This window comes from Zalophus californianus, chromosome 9 (genome assembly GCF_009762305.2).
Source record: "Zalophus californianus isolate mZalCal1 chromosome 9, mZalCal1.pri.v2, whole genome shotgun sequence".
Lineage (NCBI taxonomy): Eukaryota > Metazoa > Chordata > Mammalia > Carnivora > Otariidae > Zalophus > Zalophus californianus.
This window is the reverse complement of record NC_045603.1, coordinates 63,251,594-63,267,238: the sequence shown is the minus strand read 5'-3', so window position 1 is coordinate 63,267,238 and position 15,645 is coordinate 63,251,594. Positions and strand designations below refer to the sequence as shown.

The 15,645-nt window shown below is 37.3% G+C and overlaps 2 protein-coding genes across 2 annotated transcripts in view; one reads left to right on the top strand and one right to left on the bottom strand.

Moving 5' to 3' along the window:
- LARP4 (La ribonucleoprotein 4) overlaps positions 1–15,645 on the top strand; it is a 160,156-nt gene that overhangs the window by 41,300 nt on the left and 103,211 nt on the right. The window lies entirely within an intron of this gene.
- FAM186A (family with sequence similarity 186 member A) overlaps positions 1–15,645 on the bottom strand; it is a 74,299-nt gene that overhangs the window by 27,687 nt on the left and 30,967 nt on the right. Inside the window, exons 3-4 of the mRNA XM_035729319.1 lie at positions 5,730–5,946; positions 4,640–4,810 (exon numbers count right to left, since the gene is read on the bottom strand). Coding sequence (XP_035585212.1) covers positions 4,640–4,810; positions 5,730–5,946 — 388 coding nt within the window. The remainder of the gene's footprint in view (positions 1–4,639; positions 4,811–5,729; positions 5,947–15,645) is intronic.

Below are 15,645 nucleotides of genomic sequence, written 5' to 3'. Positions count from 1 at the left end.
ATGTGGGACTCAATCTGAGGACCCCCGGGATCATGACCTGAGCTGAAGGCAGATGCTTAACCGACTCAGCCACCCAGGCACCCTGAATGCAAAAATTTTTAAATACCCATTTAGGAGGTCAGGGGATCCCAGGAAAGAATGTTGATTGTGATAAGAGAGTCTAACTGTATAAGAAATGTATGACACAACCTCACTGAAAGGAATGAAGCGGGAGGGCAGAGTGCTGACCTAAGTAACTGGAAATGGAGTTTGTAAGACTGCAGGCAAAGGGAACTGCATGTAAGTATTGTACCCTAGTTGATAAGTTATTCCTCACTGGGGTATGGGTTAATAATTCTGATACTGCTATGCATGTATACTGGAATTGAACAATTAAGTAAAACAGATGGTAGGAGGAAGTTTCTCATTGAGTTATAATTTATAGATAAGCAAGGGGAAGAAACTAAAATGATCCATGTGCGTGATAATGAATTAGAGTTAGAGAAATCAGTATGAACTTATGTTTAAAGTATTAGATTTGATTGATTGATTGATTTATAGGTAAGTGTATACACATTGGTTCTATACACAAACATTTTTTTTTGCTCTGTCAGATGAAAGAACTGAACAGAAATGATACCCCAGTAGCAATGAGCTCTCCTAGCAACCAGACTTTGCTTTTTAATACTATTCTCCACTAAAAGGAACCAGAAATCCTTGGAGAAATGGCAGATTCTAGGATTGGGGCAGGACATATTTGAGATGAACCTGAAGCATCTTGTAGTGCCAGAAAGTAGGGAAGTGCCAAAAAAATAAAAAAATAAAAACCACATTGATGGGGGTTATGTTAAAGGGGCACAGGAACCAAGTGAAGAGGTCCCAATGGCCAAAACTAGAACAACTGGAGCAAGAAAATAGTAGAATTGGATTATAACTCAAAGTACAAAATAAATATCTGTTGAGTTCATTTTGATATAAATAATTGAGTAAATTAATAAACAAGGAAGAAGAGATAAACTCTAGTGCATAAAAACTCCAAATAATTTATGTAGATATTCATCCTAAAAGAAAGGGAGCATAACTCCCCATTCCTAAGTGTGGGCTGCACATACAGACTTACTTTTAAAAAGCACAGCATGGAAAATGAGGAAAAAGAGTAACTTTACAGTGGAGAAACCTGACAAGCACTACTTTAGCCGGGTAATCAAGGTCAACATCAATCATTTGATAGTATGTGGCCTTGAAATTATATGATGACAATGGTACTTTACCTCTGTGATCTTTCCTCTCAGAACCCATAACCCTAGGGTAAGCATGAGAAAAACATCAGACAAATTCCAACAGGGGAGCATCTTATAATATATCTGACTGGTACTTCTCAGGCCTGTCAGGAACATCAAACAGAAGGCAAAGTCTGAGAAACTGTCACAGTCAAGAAAGCCTAAGGAGACATGACAACTGTGTAATCAGGTACCCGGATGGGATCCTGAAACAACACAAGGACGTTAGGTAAAAACAAGGAATTATGACTTCAGTCCAAAATTATGGACTTTAGTTAATAATGTTTCAATACTGGTTTGTTGATTGTCACAAATGAATCATACTAATGTAATATATTAATAATAAGGGAAACTCTGAAGAGATACATGGAATTCTCTGTATTATTTTCTCAATTTTTCTCTAAATCTAAAACTGCCTTTAAAAAAATGAAAGTGAAATAAAGACATTCCCAGATAAGCTAAGAGGGAAAGAATTTGCTTCTAGTAGACCTACCTTACAAGGAATATAAAGAAGTCCTTCATACTGAAAGGAAATGATACCAGAGGATAACTCAAATTCACACAAAGAAATAAAGAACACCAGTATATATAGGTAAAAATAAAAGAAAGTAAAAATAATTTTCTTTTTCCTCTTACTGATTAAAAAGACAATCTATAAAACAATAATTATGAAACTATATTGTTGGGCTTATGATACATAAAAATGTAATATATATGACAAAGCACAAAGGAGGGGAAGAGAATGGAGCTATTGAAGCAAAAATTCTATATTTTGCTGGTATTAAGTTAGTACTAATCTTAAATAGATTATGATAATTTATGATGTATACTGCAATCCCTTAGAGCAGCTACTAAGGAAATTACTCCAAAAATATAGGGGGAAAATGTAATTGAAATGGGTCACTAAAAAATATTTGTTTAACCCAGAAGGTAGTAAAAGAAGAACAGGGGAACAAAAGAGATGAGACATGAGAAACAAATAAAACGTGGCAGGTGAAAATCCAACCATATTAATAATTACATTAAATATCAATGAATCAAGCACTCCAATCATAAGTCAAAGATTGCCAAATTTTATGTGTGTGTAGGTGTTTGTGTGTGTGTGTGTGTGTGTGTGTGTGTATTTAAAAGCTGACAAGATCCAACTAATAAGCAACACATCTTTGATTCAACCTTGCAAACAGTAACTGCAGGGGAGCTGGAGATAATATACTTATATCAAACATAATAGACTTTAGGACAGAAAAATGTTTCTAGAGACAATGAGGGACATTTTATAATAAGAAGGTCAGTTCATCAGGAAGCTATCACAATTATAAACATATATGCACCTAATAACAGAGACTTAAAATATTGGAAGCAAAAATTGAAAGAATTAAAGAGAGAAATCGACAACTCAATAATAATAGTTGGAAAGTTCAATATCCCACTCTCAATAATAGAACAACCAGCAGAAAATCAGTAAGGATATATATATATATATAGAAGACTAAAACAACAACATAAATCAATTATAGAACACTCCACCCAACAACAGCTAAATATATATTCTTTTCAAGCACACACGGAACATTCTCCAGGATAGACCATATGGTAAGCTATAAAGCAAATCACAATGAATTTAAAAGGATTGAAAGAATACAAAGTACATTCCCCAAAATACTTTGTAATGGGTAGTTAGATAATATATAATTTCCTAGTGATTCTGCTTCTCTGGTTCAACACTGACTGATACAAGTTTTTAATACAACACTAAAACCATGATCCATAAAAGAAAACATTGATAAATTGATTTGACTTCATCAAAATCCAACACCATTAGGCTTCAAAGACCCCATTAAGAAAGTGAAAAGACAAACCACAGATTGAGAGAAAATATTTGAAAATCACATTTCTTTTTCTTTTTTTAAGATTTTTATCTATTTGGGGTGCCTCCCTCTGCTTGTGTTCCTTCTCTCACTGTGTCTCTCTGTCAAATAAATAGATAAAATCTTTTTTTTAAGATTTTATTTATTTATTTGAGCAAGAGGGAGAATGAGCAAGAGAGTGAGAACACAAGCAGTGGGAGAAGCAGAGGGGGAGGGAGAAACAGGCTACCCATTGAGCAGGGAGCCAGATGCAGGGCCCAATCCCAGGATCCTGGGATCACGACCCAAGCCTAAGCAGATGCTTAACAAACTGAGCTACCCAGGCACCCTGAAAATCACATTTCTGATAAAGGGCTTGTATCCAGAATACATAATGGACTCTTAAAACTCAAATAATAAAATGGGTAAATATTTGAATAATCATTACATCAAAATAAATATAAGAATGGCTAATAAGCACCTGAAAAGATGCTCGACATCATTAGTCTTTAGGGAAATGCAATTTAAAACCACAGTGGGATACCACTTCACACATCTTAGTAAGGTTATATTAAAAAAGACTGTAACAAGTGTTGTTGAGAATGTGGAGAAACCGGAACCTTAATACATTGCTGATGGGAATGTAAAATAGTGCGGTCACTTGGGCAATAAGTTAACAGTTTCTTAAAAAGTTAAGCATAAACTTACCAGCAATTGATAAATGACCCAGAAATTCTACTCCTGGGTATCTACCCAAAAGAAATGAAAACATATGTCCACACAAAGACTTATACATGTGTGTTCATATCAGCATTATTCATAAAAGTCAAATGTAGAAACATTCCAATGTCCATGAACTGGTGAGTAGGTAAACAAAATGCGGTATATGCAAACAGTGAGATAGAATTGGTAATAGAAAGAAACTACTAATACATCCTATAACATGGCTGAATCTCAAAACCATTATGTTAAATAAAAGAAACCAGATATTTTAAAAAATAAACACATATTGGGGCGCCTGGGTGGCTCAGTTGGTTGGGCGACTGCCTTCGGCTCAGGTCATGATCCTGGAGTCCCGGGATCGAGTCCCGCATCGGGCTCCCTGCTCAGCGGGGAGTCTGCTTCTCCCTCTGACTCTCTTCCCTCTCGTGCTCTCTGTCTCTCATTCTCCTCTCTCTCAAATAAATAAATAAAATCTTTAAAAAAAAATAAAAAAAATAAACACATATAATATGATTCCATCTTATGAAACATCCAAAAAAGGCAAACCTATTGAAACAGAAAATAGATTGGTACATGTCTGGGACTGGGGTGGGAAAGAGGATTGACTGCAAATGGGCATGAGGGATCTTTTTGGGATGAAGGAAATGTTCTAAAATTGAATTGTGGTGAGTTACACAACTCTAAATTTATTAAAAGTCATTGAATTGTACACTTAACATATATGAGTTTTATGGTATGTAAATTGTACCTTAATAAAGCCATTTTTTAGAAAAAGTCAAATCTGTTTCCAATGTCTTAAAGCACCCTTACTTATTTTTTTCTTTTGTCTCTTCTTTTCTTCAAGCAAAGATACACTAATTCTACTCAGTATCTTGACATTGTTCTCAATAGCTTTGAACTTTTCTGGTAAAAACTCCATTTGTGCTATCCAGTGGTGGTGGTCCTCAATATCCACTGCAGTCATCTCAGACAAAATGGCATCTTGAAGAGAGTAAAAAAATACTTTTGTGCAGAAAAATAATTATAACCATATAGGCTTATAATATTGGCTAACTACTCCATATTGTAGTATTGGGGAATGTAGATATCTCACACTTATTGCTATTCTGAAGCTTTTCTCTATGAAGAAATGAAAAAGGAAGAGACTTGGAATAGAAAGCTGAACAATAAATCTTGGACATGAAAATACTCTGGTATCTAAAAATGTGAGCATGTGTTTTAATATTGAGGAACTAAACCCAATTAACTCCTTTCATAAGTTATTTAGTATTTTAAAACCCTCATTACATGTTATTTCTTGCAACTTAATGACATCCCCTTTTTGTATTCTAAGCTTATTCGTTCTTTCATTTAACCAATGTCTCCTTTGTCATGTATTGTTCTAGATACTGAGGATACAGCACTAAATAAAACAAATTCCCTGACTTCATACTGCTTGCATTCTAGTGAAAGGAGACAGACAAAAATTAGTTATGTAGTATGTTAGATGGTAAGAAATGTTACAGACAAAAATAAAGAGTAAGGAGTAATGGACAGTGCCCAGGAGTAGGGAATGGAGATGGTCAGAGAACACATCATTTTAAAGTGAGATATAAACAGAGAATGAGCCACATGGCTACTTGTGGACAGTGTTCCAGGCAAAGGGATAGCAAGCACGAAGACACTGGGTAGGGGCATGCGGGCTTCTTTGAAGAAAAGCAAGGAGCCCAGAATAGCTGGCATTAAGTGAGCAGGACTATATTTTTCTTATTTTATTCTTACTGAAACAGTGGATAACTGTTTTCTCAATAACCTCATTAGTCTTCTTTAGTCTGATTAATCCTTTAAAATTTATAGATCCTGTTCTCTAGCTTTTTCATTAACTTAATGGTTTTCCTTTGAACCACCTCTGGAAACTCACTCCATTCTTCCAACCAGGCCAGGATGTACACAAGAGTCTTTTCTCTAATTTCAGCATTCTTAGCATAAGTAACTATTTTCTCCAGGAAATTTCCTCTCCGTTTCTTATATTCTGTAAGGGAGATTTTTCTTCCAGAGTGCACGTTCTCATCAAGAGTGTAGCGATTTATTATCCGCTGCACATTGAGCATTATGTCAGTCAGCTGCATGTTAATGTCCTATAAGAATAAGAAGGGGGATATATTAATAAATTCTCAGTTTGCTCACATAATTGAACATCTGTTCATAAAAACTCTCAACAAAGTGGGTTTAGAGGGAACATATCTCAACATAATAAAGGCCATATATGAAAAACCCACAGCTGGGGCGCCTGGGTGGCTCAGTTGGTTAGGCGACTGCCTTCAGCTCAGGTCATGATCCTGGAGTCCTGGGATCGAGTCCCACATCGGGCTCCCTGCTCAGCGGGGAGTCTGCTTCTCCCTCTGACCCTCTTCCCTCTCATGCTCTCTGTCTCTCATTCTCTGTCTCAAATAAATAAATAAAATCTTGAAAAAAAATCCCACAGCTAACATTATACTCCATAGTGAAAAACTGAGAGCTTTTCCTTTAAGATCAGGAATAAGACAAAGATGTCCACTCTCACCACTTTTATTTAACAAAGTACTGGAAGTCCTAGCCACAGCAGTCAAACAAGAAAAAGAAATGAGGCATCTGTATTGGTCAGGAAGAAATTAGACCATCAGTATTTGCAGATGACATGATACTATATATAGAAAACCTTAAAGACTCCACCAAAAAAAAACTATTAGAAGTACTAAATGAATTGAGTAAAGTTACAGGATACAAAATTAATACCCAGAAAATGGTAGCATTTCTATAGACTAATAATGAAGTAGCAGAGAGATTAAGAAAATAATCCCATTTAACAATTGTACCAAAAAGAATAAAACACCTATGAATAAACTTAACCAAAGAGGTGAAAGACCTGTACTCTGAAAACTTTAAAACATTCATGAAATAAATTGATGGCACAAATAAATGGAAAGATATTCCATGTTCATGTATGGGAAGAATTAATATTGTTAAAATGTCCATACTACACAAGCAATCTACAGATTCAATTCAATCCCTATCAAAATACCAATAGCATTTTTCACAGAACCAGAACAAATAATACTAAAATTTGTATGCAACCACAAAAGACCCTACATAACCAAAGCAATCTTGAGAAGGAAGAACAAAGCAGGGGGTAAAATTTCAGATTTTAAGTTATACTATAAAGCTGTAGTGGGGTACCTGGGTGGCTCAGTCAGTTAAGTGTCTGCCTTCGGCTCAGGTCATGATCCCAGGGTCCTGGGATTGAGCCCCGCTTTGGGCTCCCCACTGAACATGGAGCCCGCTTCTCCCTCTCCCTCTGCTGCTCCCCCTGCTTGTGCTCTCTCGCTGTCTCTCTGTCTCAAATAAATAAAAAATTTTAAAATATTTTATTTATTTACTTATATGACAGAGAGAGAGAGATTGCGAGAGCAGGAACACAAGCACGGGGAGTGGGAGAGGGAGAAGCAGGCTTCCCGCCGAGCAGGGAGCCCGATGTGGAACTGGATCCCAGGACCCTGGGATCATGACCTGAACTGAAGGCAGATGCCTAATGACTGAGCCACCCAGGTGCCCCTCAAATAAATAAATATTAAAAAAAATAAAGCTGTAGTAATCAAAATGGTATGGTGCTGGAACAAAAATAGACACATGGGTCAGTGGGACAGTATAGAGAGCCCAGAAATAAACCCACAAATATATGGTCAATTATCTTTGACACAGTGAGAAAGAATATGCAATGAGAAAAGACAGTCTCTTCAACAAATGGATTTGTATCAACCTACATTTGTAGCTTTCACGCTTACTTTAATTCTACATGTAGGTGTAAGCCTGTCTACTTCTTTATTATGTCTTCTAGTGAAGTTTGACCTAGAATTTACAAATTGAAATACTTGTTATTAGAAATTACTTTCCTAAAAAAAAGAAATTACTTTCCCTTTCTTTACCCTCACACTTATATTAATTATTTAAAGTATGAGTATAGATGTTTTATCTATGAATTTCATCCCAGGAATGAAAGGGATGTTAAAATATTTTAAAAGGGCACGGTGAATATGAAGGATAATGAACCACCACTCCACCTTTTCCAACTTTATTACTCTTTCAATTTGGTTTCAGACAAACAGCTCTTTCTATACTCCTTACAATAAGGGTAAGATTTGGATTTTTGCAAACCAATCATGGAAAAGGAATAATCAGATATTTAGGTGCTGGAAATATTGCAATTGGAAACAGAGATGATGCAAAAGAAAGGAAGGGAGGGAGGGAGGGAGATGCAATTGCAGCAAATAATTTGAGTCAGGAACACAGGAGAGTGGAGACAAAGTTTGATAAGCCAAGTGATGAAAAAATAACACTACAAGCTAACCCATAGCACAGTGGTGAAGGAAAAAAACAATACCAAGTCCTCATAAATTCTTCCAGAAAACTAAAGAGGCAGTAGCAGTTCCTAACTCATTCTTTGAGGCCATTACCCTGATACCAAGGCGAGATAAAGACACTACAAAAAGAATGAACAAATGAATGAAAGGAAAGAAAAAAGAAAGAGAGAGAGAGAGAGAGAGAAAGAAAGAAAGAGAGAGAGAGAGAGAGAGAGAGAGAGAAAGAAAGAAAGAAAGAGAGAAAGAAAGAAAGAAAGAAAGAAAGAAAGAAAGAAAGAAAGAAAGAAAGAAAGAAAGAAAGAAAGAGAAAGAAAGAAAGAAAGGGAGAGAGAAAAGGAAGAAAGAGAGAGGAAGAAAGTAAACTATAGACCAACATCCCTGATGAATATTGACACAAAAATCCTCAACAAAATACTCTCAAACAGAATTCAACAGCACATTAAAAGGATGTGTCTTACATCCTTACATACATTATGGGTAAGTGGAATTTTTTCCCGGAATGTAAGAATCGTTCAACATATGAAAGCCAACCAATGAAATATACCAAATTAACAGAATCCTAGGAAAAACACCACATGATCATTTCAATTGATGCAGAAAAAGCATTTGACAAAATTCAACACCTTGTCGTGATAAAAACATACAAAAAACATGGAATAGATAGAAACTTCCTGAACATGATAAAAAATATATATGAAAAATCCAGAGGGGTACCTGGGTGGCTCAGTCGGTTAAGTGCCTGACTCTTGGTTTTGGCTCGGGTCATGATCTCAGGGTCCTAGGATTGAGCCCCATGTTGGGCTCCCTGCTCAGTGGGGAGTCTGCTTGTCTCCCTCTCTCTCTGCCCCTCCCCCTACTCAAATAAATAAATATATATTTTTTAAAAGCCAAAGAAAAATCCAGAGGTAATATTCTCAATAGTGAAAGACTGAAAGGTTTTCCTCTAAAGTCAGGAACAAGGCAAGGATACCCACTTTCACTACTTCTAGTCAACATGTTACTCTGATTTTTAGCGAAGAACAATTAGGCAAGAAAAAGAAATAATAAAAAACATCCAAATTGGAAAGGAGGAAATAAAATTGTATCTGTTTTCAGATGATATAATCTTATATGTAGAAAACCCTAAAGATTACACACATGAAAAAACTGTTAGGGAGTGCATTGAATGTGTAGGTTGCTCTGGGTAACATAGACATTTTAACAATATTTGTTCTTCCAATCCATGAAGCATAGAATGTTTTTCCATTTCTTTGTGTCACTCTCAACTTCTTTCATAAATGTTCTATAGTTTTCAGAGTACAGATCCCTTACCTCTTTGGTTAGGTTTAGTCCTAGGTAGCTTATGGTTTTTGGTGCAATCGTAAATGGAATTGATTCCTTAATTTCTCTTTCTTCTGTCTCAGTGTATAGAAATGCAACTGATTTCTATGCATTGATTTTATATCCTGCCACTTTGCTGAATTCCTGTATGAGATCTAGCAATTTTGGGGTGGAGTCTTTTGGGTTTTCCACATAGAGTATCATGTCATCTGTGAAGATTGAGAGTTTGACTACTTCTTTGCCAATTTGGATGCCTTTTATTTCTTTTCGTTGTCTGACTGCTGAGTACTATGTTGAACAGCAGTGGTGAGACTGGACATCCCTGTCATGTTCCTGACAACAGAAAAGCTCTCAGTTTTTCCCCATTGAGAATGATTTTTGCTGTGGGCTTTTGCATATGGCTTTTATTTTATTTTAAGGTTTTATTTATTTATTTGACAGATAGCGAGAGCAGGAACACAAGCAGGGGGAGTGGGAGAGGGAGAAACAGGCTTCCCACTGAGCAGGGAGCCCGATGCGGGACTCAATCCCCGGACCCTAGGATCATGACCTGAGCCGAAGGCAGACACCTAACCGTCTGAGCCACCCAGGTGCCCCTGTATATGGCTTTTATGATATTGAGGTATGTTCCCTCTATCCCTACACTGCAGAGAGTTTCAATAGAGAAAAAATGCTGTATTTTGTCAAATGTCCATCAACAGATGAATGGATAAAGATGTGATATATATATATATATAATGGAATATTAGTCATCAGAAGAAATGAAATCTTGGGACACCTGGATGGCTCAGTCAATTAAGCATCTGCCTTTGGCTCAGGTCATGATCCCAGGGTCCTGGGATTGAGTCCCGCATTGGGCTCCCTGCTCAGCGGGGAGCCTGCTTCTCCCTGCTTGTGCTCTCTCTCTCTCTGCAAATAAATAAATAAAATCTTGAAAAAAAAAGAAAAAATGAAATCTTACCATTTGCAATGATGTGGATGGAACTAGAGGGTATTATGCTAAGTGAAATAAGTTAATCAGAGAAAGACAATTATATGATTTCACTCATATGTGGAATTTAAGAAACAAAACAGAATCACAGAGGAAGGGAGGGAAAAATAAAATAAGATGAAATCAGGGAGGGAGACAAACCATAAGAGGCTCTTAACTATAGGAAACAAACTGAGGGTTGCTGGAGGGGAGGTGGGGTATGGGGTATGGGGTAACTGGGTGATGGGCATTAAGGAAGAAACGTGAAGTAATGAGCACTGGGTGTTATATGCAAATGATTAATCACTGAACTCTACTTCTGAAACCAATAATACACTATATGTTAATTAATTGAATTTAAGTAAAGTAAAATTAAAAAATAAATAAAATTCAAATTATCTAGAGGGGAAAAAAACTGTTAGAACTAGTAAATGAATTCAGCTAAAGTTGTGGGATATGAAATCACACCCAAAAATCAATTGTGTTGTTATACACCAGAAGTGAACAATCTGAAAAGGAAATTAAGAAAACAGGGGCACCTGGGTGGCTCAGTCATTGAGCATCTGCCTTCGGCTCAGGTCATGATCCTGAGGTCCTGGGATTGAGCCCCGCATTGGGCTCCCTGCTCGGCGGGAAGCCTGCCTCTCCCTCTCCCACTCCCCCTACTTGTGTTCCTTCTCTTGCTGTCTCTCTCTCTGTCAAATAAATAAAAAAAAGAAAGAAAAAGGAAATTAAGAAAACAAATCCATTTACAATAGTATCAAAAGAATAAAATACCAGGAATAAACTTAACCAAGGAGGTGGATGACTTGTACACTTGTAATTTTCACTACAAAATGTTCAGAAGAAATTAAACACAAATAAATGGAAAGACATTCCATGTTCATGGATTGGAAGACTTAATATTGTTAAGACATCAATACTACCAAAACTGACCTACAGATTTAATGCAATCCCTATTAAAATTCCAATAGTATTTTTTGCATAAGTAGAAAAATCCATTCTAAAATTCATATGGAGTCTCAAGGTACCCTGAATACCCAAAACAGTCTTGAGAAAGAAGAATAAAATTGGAAAGCACACACTTCTCATTTTTAAATCCAGTACAAAAGCAATGGTAATTAAAACAGAATACTGACATAAAGACATATATAGACCAAAGGAACAGAGTAGAGTGCCCAGAAATAAACTTCTGCAATATATGGTCAAATGTTTTTTTTAAAAAGATTTATTTATCCATTTGAGAGAGAGAGAAAGAGAGCAGGGGGAGTGGCAGAGGGAAATGGAGAGAGAGAATCCCAAGCAGACTCCCTGCTGAGCTCAGAGCCTGACACAGAGCTCGATCCCACCACCCCAAGATCATGACCTGAGCCAAAATCAAGAGTTGGATGCTCAACTGACTGAGCCACCACATGCCCCTCAAATGATTTTTGATAAGGGTGCCAAGACCATTCAATGGGGAAAAAGCAGTCTTTCAACAAATAGTGTCAGGAAAACTGGAGATCCATGCAAAAGGATGAAGTTGGGCCATTACCTTACAGCATATACAAAAATTAACTCAGAGCGGGTAAAAAAACTAAGCATAAGACCTAAAGTTATAAAGCAGAAGAAAATGTAGAGGGAAAATCTTCATGATATTGGATTTGGCAATGGCTTCTTGGATTTGACACCAAAACTACAGGCAGCAAAAGTAAAAATAAATTGGGCTAAATCAAATATAAAAGCTTTTGTGCATCAAAGGACACAATCAACAGATTGAAAAGGCAACCTATGGAATGGAAGAAAATATTTGCAAATCATATCTCTGATAAGGGGTTAATATCCATAATACATAAGGAACTCCTACAACTCAACATTAAAAAAAATAATGACTCAATTTGAAAATGGGCAAAGGATTTAACAATTTATTTTAGAGAGGGGGGAATGGTCAGAAAAAGTCTCAAGCAGACTCTACTGAGTCCAGAGCCTGACACAGGGCTCAATCCTGAAATCACGACCTGAGCTGAAACCAAGTGTTGGATGTTTAACCAACTGTGCACCCAGGCGTCCCAAAAATGGGCAAAGGATGTAAATAAACATTCAAAAACAATATACAAATGGCTGACGAGCACATGAAAAGAAGCTTAACATCATATCTTTAAGGAAATGCAAATCAAAACTACAATGAGATATCACATCATACCCATTAGGATGGCTACTATTAAAAAAAACCAGAAAATAATAAAGGTTGATGAGGATGTAGAAAATTGGAACTCTTGTGTACTCTTGGTGGGAATATAAAATGGTGCAGCTACTATGGAAAACAGTATGGTGGTTCCTCAAAAAATTAAAAATTAAATTACCATATGATCCAACAATTCCACTCTAGGTGTATAAAGAATTTATTTTTTTTTTTAATTTTTTATTGTTATGTTAATCACCATATATTACATCATTAGTTTTTGGTGCAGTGTTCCATGATTCATTGTTTGTTCATAACACCCAGTGCTCCATGCAGAACGTGCCCTCCTCAATGCCCATCACCAGGCTAACCCATCCCCCTACCCCCCTCCCCTCTAGAACCCTCAGTTTGTTTTTCAGAGTCCATCATCTCTCATGGTTCGTCTCCCCCTCTGACATACTCCCCTTTTCTTCCTCTCCTGTTATCTTCTTCTTTTTCTTTTTTCTTAAAATATGTTGCATTATTTGTTTCAGAAGTACAGATCTGTGATTCAACAGTCTTGCACAATTCACAGCACTCACCGTAGCACATACCCTCCCCAATATCTATCACCCAACCACCCCATCCCTCCCACCCCCAACCACTCCAGTAACACTCAGTTTCTTTCCTGAGATTAAGAATTCCTCATATCAGTGAGGTCATGTGATACATGTCTTTCTCTGATTGACTTATTTCACTCAGCATAACACCCTCCAGTTCCATCCACGTCGTTGCAAATGGCAAGATCTCATTCCTTTTGATGGCTGCATAATATTCCATTGTGTATATATACCACATCTTCTTTATCCATTCATCTGTCGATGGGCATCTTGGCTCTTTCCACAGTTTGGCTATGGTGGACATTGCTGCTATAAACATTGGGGTACACGTACCCCTTCGGGTCCCTACATTTGTATCTTTGTGGTAAATACCCAGTAGTGCAATTGCTGGATCGAACGGTAGCTCTAATTTCAACTGTTTGAGGAACCTCCATACTGTTTTCCAGAGGGGTTGCACCAGCTTGCATTCCCACCAACAGTGTAGGAGGGTTCCCCTTTCTCCACATCCCCGCCAACATCTGTCGTTCCCTGACTTGTTAATTTTAGCCATTCTGACGGGTGTGAGGTGGTATCTCATTGAGGTTTTGATTTGGATTTCCCTGATACCAAGCGATGTTGAGCACTTTTTCATGTGCCTGTTGGCCATTTGGATGTCTTCTTTGGAGAAATGTCTGTTCATGTCTTCTGCCCATTTCTTGATTGGATTATTTGTTCTTTGGGTGTTGAGTTTGATAAGTTCTTTATAGATTTTGGATACTAGCCCTTTATCTGATATGTCATTTGCAAATATTTTCTCCCATTCTGTCGGTTGTCTTTTGGTTTTGTGGACTGTTTCTTTTGCTGTGCAGAAGCTTTTTATCTTGCTGAAATCCCAATAGTTCATTTTTGCCCTGGCTTCCCGTGCCTTTGGCGATGTTTCTAGGAAGAAGTTGCTGCGGCTAAGGTCGAAAAGGTTGCTACCTGTGTTCTCCTTTAGGATTTGGATGGACTCCTGTCTCACGTTTAGGTCTTTCAACCATTTGGAGTCTATTTTTGTGTGTGGTGTAAGGAAATGGTCCAGTTTCATTCTTCTGCATGTGGCTGTCCAATTTTCCCAACACCATTTGTTGAAGAGACTGTCTTTTTGCCATTGGACATTCTTTCCTGCTTTGTCAAAAATAAGTTGGCCATAGAGTTGAGGGTCCATTTCTGGGCTCTCAATTCTGTTCCATTGATCTATGTGTCTGTTTTTGTGCCAGTACCATACTGTCTTGATGATGACAGCTTTGTAATAGAGCTGGAAGTCCGGAATTGTGATGCCGCCAGCTTTGCTTTTCTTTTTCAGTATTCCTCTGGCTATTCGGGGTCTCTTCTGGTTCCATACAAATTTTAGGATTATTTGTTCCATTTCTTTGAAAAAAGTGGATGGTATTTTGATGGGGATTGCATTGAATGTGTAGATTGCTCTAGGTAGCATTGACATCTTCACAATGTTGATTCTCCCAATCCATGAGCATGGAACGTTTTTCCATTTCTTTGTGTCTTCTTCAATTTCTTTCCTGAGTATTTTATAGTTTTCTGAGTACAGATCCTTTGCCTCTTTGGTTAGATTTATTCCTAGGTATCTAATGGTTTTGGGTGCAATTGTAAATGGGATCGACTCCTTGATTTGTCTCTCTTCTGTCTTGTTGTTGGTGTATAGGAATGCCACTGATTTCTGTGCATTGATTTTATATCCTGCTACTTTACTGAATTCCTGTATGAGTTCTAGCAGTTTTGGGGTGGAGTCTTTTGGGTTTTCCACATACAGTATCATATCATCTGCAAAGAGTGACAGTTTGACTTCCTCTTTGCCGATTTGGATGCCTTTGATTTCTTTTTGTTGTCTGATTGCTGTGGCTAGGACTTCTAATACTATGTTGAATAGCAGTGGTGAGAGTGGACATCCCTGCCGCGTTCCTGACCTTAGGGGAAAAGCTCTCAGCCTTTCCCCATTGAGAATGATATTCGCTGTAGGTTTTTCGTAGATGGCTTTTATGATATTGAGGTATGTACCCTCTATCCCTATACTCTGAAGAGTTTTGATCAAGAAAGGATGTTGTACTTTGTCAAATGCTTTTTCTGCATCTATTGAGAGGATCATATGATTCTTGTTCTTTCTTTTGTTAATGTATTGTATCACGTTGATTGATTTGCGGATGTTGAACCAGCCTTGCAGCCCAGGGATAAATCCCACTTGGTCGTGGTGAATAATCCTTTTAATGTACTGTTGGATCCTATTGGCTAGTATTTTGGTGAGAATTTTTGCATCCATGTTCATCAAGGATATTGGTCTGTAATTCTCTTTTTTGATGGGGTCTTTGTCTGGTTTTGGGATCAAGGTAATGCTGGCCTCATAAAATGAGTTTGGA